The sequence below is a fragment of the Formica exsecta genome, unplaced genomic scaffold (assembly GCF_003651465.1).
Source record: "Formica exsecta isolate Colony F162 unplaced genomic scaffold, ASM365146v1 scaffold382, whole genome shotgun sequence".
NCBI lineage: Eukaryota > Metazoa > Arthropoda > Insecta > Hymenoptera > Formicidae > Formica > Formica exsecta.
This window is the reverse complement of record NW_021851062.1, coordinates 4,026-8,732: the sequence shown is the minus strand read 5'-3', so window position 1 is coordinate 8,732 and position 4,707 is coordinate 4,026. Positions and strand designations below refer to the sequence as shown.

General features: G+C 28.8%; 1 protein-coding gene across 1 annotated transcript; it reads left to right on the top strand.

Annotated features, from left to right (window-relative positions):
* Nucleotides 1–1,594: 1,594 nt before the first annotated feature.
* Nucleotides 1,595–3,478, top strand: LOC115239488. Its single transcript, XM_029814028.1, has 2 exons — nt 1,595–1,983; nt 3,273–3,478. Exons 1-2 carry the CDS (start codon nt 1,779–1,781, stop codon nt 3,413–3,415), a joined length of 348 nt encoding a protein of 115 aa, XP_029669888.1. The 5' UTR covers nt 1,595–1,778; the 3' UTR covers nt 3,416–3,478.
* Nucleotides 3,479–4,707: the final 1,229 nt, after the last annotated feature.

Here is a 4,707-nt window from a genome sequence, read left to right as displayed (position 1 = left end):
GAGAATGCGCCGTCCCAGCAACCGGGAAGCCCGACATAACCACGGGTAGCTCGTGACCTGGTGTAACGCTAGGTATCAGGGTGCGCCGTCCCAGCAACCGGGTAACCCGGCGTAACTACGGGTAGCCCGTAGCCTGGTGTAACGCGGTATAGGTTTCGGATCAGGAGTTGTACTAGGTAGGACTCGGGATCGGGAACTGGTAACGCTACGCTCGCCGGAGCGCCTTATATACCGGCGGCCGGCCTCCCACTCACGCGAGCCGGTGCGTGGTGGGGCGGTCCCACGGTGGTGCCGCGACACGGGTGTGGGAGCTTAGGGGCGCCATCGGCGCCGAGCCTCAGAATTGCGGGCGGCTGGTCGGCCCGCGAGGCTGGTAACGGTATCGTTACAGTTTTGTAACATTATTGTTGTAATGGTATATAATTGCCGTGTAAAGATTCCATTACATCAAAGTTAACAGTAACATCGGTGCGAAACAGATACACGACAATGATACACATCCATTATGATGATCAATAGCTTTTGTGTCGATTACCATTCAGACAACATGCATATATAAAGGATGTCTTAAAGATGTCATAAAGACATCTTTTAGACATGCATCAACCCAGGTAGAAAGGTGTCGTCATTATAACGTCATTTTAAGGTCATTTCTCGTCATATGACGTCAGTCGACTAAATAATGACGTAACACAGACGTGATATTTTTGACGACATATTAGCGTTATAGAAATAACGTCATTTAATCGTCTTTTTAAGATTATTTACTGATTAATTAACTAATGTTGTTAAAACACGTCAATATTAAAATTAACGTATTTATATAAGAAAAATAATAAATATTTTATGGTTCTTATAAAGTTTACACGACTTTCTGTTCAAAACCCTTAAAAATATATACGGTATTATCGTTGTTAAATATAAGTAGCAAGGTGACGTCAAATAACGTTTTAAAGACGTTTTATTGACGTTACAAACGTCATTAAAAACGTCATTTGACGTCACTTTGCTATTTTTGATTTTTGCTATTTTTGAATTTCCAGAATAATAATCTAATAATTTTACTAACCTGAAATTTAGTAATTTTTACATTTTATAAAATAAATAAATTTAGATATTTCTTTTGAAAATTGTATTCGAAATGTTGACAGATAACAAAATATATCATACAGTATCTGAAAATATTGAGGTTTAAATAATTTTATTATACTAAATTAAATTATATAGGTATATAATTATTATTCAACGATTGCATTGTCACTTTTAATATATCCAATCATTCGTTAATTTTTTTTATATATTATTTGCAAAATCAATAAGAAAAAACAATACTGATGATGAAACGCGGGAATTGTAAAACTTATATTGAAAATTGATTTATTGAAAAGCTCCTGCCAATTTGGTGTTCTATGTTTTATCGATAAATATATATATTATATCCCTTTTCCTAAACTAACTTAGACTACGTTTCATGTGCGTGTGTGTGTGCGTGTGTTAATTATAACATTTGTAGAACCAATTACATTTTATTGCACATCCAAAGTTAAACGAAGACAGATGATCGCGAGCGTTGCGATCGCCACATGAAACGAACGTTAACCTAAGCTAACCTAATCTTATAATAAACGCGTAGTCGGTGTTGGATGTCGGGGATCGTGTTCAGTCTTGTTTGTAATATCATCAACATAACTTCGCAAGAGAAACTAGTGCCCTATTTTAGACAATTTCCAAAACTTCAGTGAGTGTCTTCAAGTTAAAAAAGAAAGAAACGAATATATATGTATAATATTATCGAGTTTGACCAGGCAGCAGGAGGTGGCCTAGCAATTGTTCATACTAAATGGCTCACTCCGCGCAAAAAAGAAGTATTTTGGCCTCCTTATAAAGACAATGGGTCTTTTAAGCGAGCATTAAAAATGGGAGAAGAAATCAATGAAAAGACATGGCATATTTATGGAATAGATCGAAGTTTCTATGAGACTGGTAAATATTTAAATCTAATAACTAATTTCGTTATTTAAAATTTATTTTTAGTTTGATATATAAAACCGAATCTCACTTGAAGAATCTGAAATGAAGAATTTAATTAAATTGGTGCTTAAAACAGAACTAAATTTGAGAAGTCGAATTTATTTAAATATCATATACCACATGTACTTATAAAAATATCATATGAACATTATGGAAATATGAACTTTTTTGTAAACTTATTATTATATTTATGTATTATATTATATATTACACAGCAAACACACACAGATATATAACAGTGTTATATATCTACGTTACATGTAACGTACATATTAGTTGTAATTTCCCATCTCATAGATGTAACATTTGTAATATAACATATTTTACATTGTAGTTATATTGTAGCATATCGCATATAGCACAAATGATTAGTTCATTTTTGTGCTATATACAATGTAACATGTTTTATTACAAATTTTACATTTATGATGAGTGAGGAATTGAAACTAACATGTTGCATGTAATATACGTGTATTATATTTCATCTTATTTAACAATTATATATCTGTATTTACTGCGTATAAACCATTTTATAAATATCATATACTATGAAACTTATAAATTAATAGAAATGTTAATAGAAAGAATTTATAGATAAAATAGAATAGAAAATAGTTAATAGCAAGAAAACTTATAGAAACTATGATTTATAATATAAAATATACAATATAATGCATAAATATAATTACATGTTTACAAATAAATTTACATTTCCATAATGTTGATATAATGTTAACAAAACTATGAACATTTATAGAATATAAACTGAAAAATAAATATATTTTATTTGTTTTTATTCTTTTAACAGTTGCATTTCAAAACTTAAACATTTTTTTCTAACTTAATTGATTAGTGTTATTTTATTTATATTTTTAAATTATATTTTAACTTTAGTTTATATGTCATTGTAATTTAAAAATAATCATTAAAAGCATGAAAATAAATATTATTTTATCATTCATGAAATATTTCAAATTACATAATCCAATTTTACATTCGATTCATTAAAAAATCTTTTACTATTTCAAAATATTAAGTGATATTTGGATGCTGGACTTATAATATCTTTTAATCAAAATATTTTAGTTGTATTTATAAATTGAGTGATTAATTTTATAATTTTAGCTCAATTGCATTTAATAATAAAGAATTTAATAAATATAAATAAAAGAAATTAAATTATTAAACATTTCAGCTAACAGAAAAATAATCTAAAAACATAATTCTTTTAACAATTTTAGATGATTTAGATAAAGCTAGACGCAAACTTTCCTTGGCAGAAATTACAAGTGATCTTAATACTGAACCGGAAGAAAATTTACAACCTCAAAAAAGGATTAACCAAAAAGACCAAACGATAAAAAAGACCAAAACGATTATATAGTGATGAAGAGAGTGAAGACAAAGAATATAAATTTAAGCGCCCACCAAAAATCACTGTACAAGCATTAGGTAAATGTCATTAGTATGATCATTAAGCATTTGACAATTTCAGAACTTCAAAATTATTTTTTTTTAATTAATTGCGTGATCTAAGACAACTTTTTATATTAAAAATTATTTTTGACTTTGTTTAAAAGTTTTTATAAAATATTTTTAGATTTAAGTTATAACCAGTTTCTTATTCTCAAAATATTCTAAATAATTTTTTTTAGCATTATTATATAAAAGTAAGAAATAAAACATCTTTGTTTGATATAAGCATATTATTGAACTGTAAATTCTATTATGTTTGTATAATTTGAAATAGAAAAGTATATACAGGGTGTCCTAGACCACCCGTACACCCATTTTCTTTTTTTACCTTTGTGAGGTTTTTTTAGGTGTTAGAAGAATATTTAGAGAACAATAATAATTTATCAGCTTTGGTAAGTTAAATAGATTTTACTTTTTATTTACACACACACACACTCACATACACACACACACACACACACACACACACACACACACACACATAGCTATATATATATATTGATATATATTTGGTTTGCATTAGAGTTCCTATTTAGCGTCACTAGGAGGCAATAATATATCTTCCCGAACAAATCGAATATTAAAGCTTATCTTTACCGATGATTTCGCATCTCAATATACATGTACATACAAAAATACACATAATTAAATACTTTTTCTATTTATAAGATACACAATATCTCATTTATACTCTATAAAATAAAGATAAATAAATTAATGATTAAATTAATTATTATTATTATGTAGGAAGACGAGAATAAAAAGAATAAAAGTCGAATAAATAAGAGAATATAATAATGGGAAAGAAAGAATTCAATAAAGAACGAACAGAGAAAGAGAATGAAAGAGAGAGAGAGAGAGAGCAGTGAGAATGAACGTGTAAACGAATATGCGAGGAGCATGATATATATATACAGGGTGGTCCTCGTAACGGTCGCCACGATTTTTAAGGCACTTACAATAATCTGACATAAAAAAGTCATAAACAGAAATTTATCATTTCCTAATCGGCAACAAACTGTAATAATAAAAATTGACCAAACATTTTTTTTCCATAAAAAAGCAAGGTCACCTTCAATTTTTTTAAATGGAATTGCCTACTTTTTATTGCATATTCTTGTAGCTTATCTCATGAGCTTTTCAAAACACTATAATAAAGTATTTTTTCATTAAGTACTTTTTGAGTTATTTTATATTTTA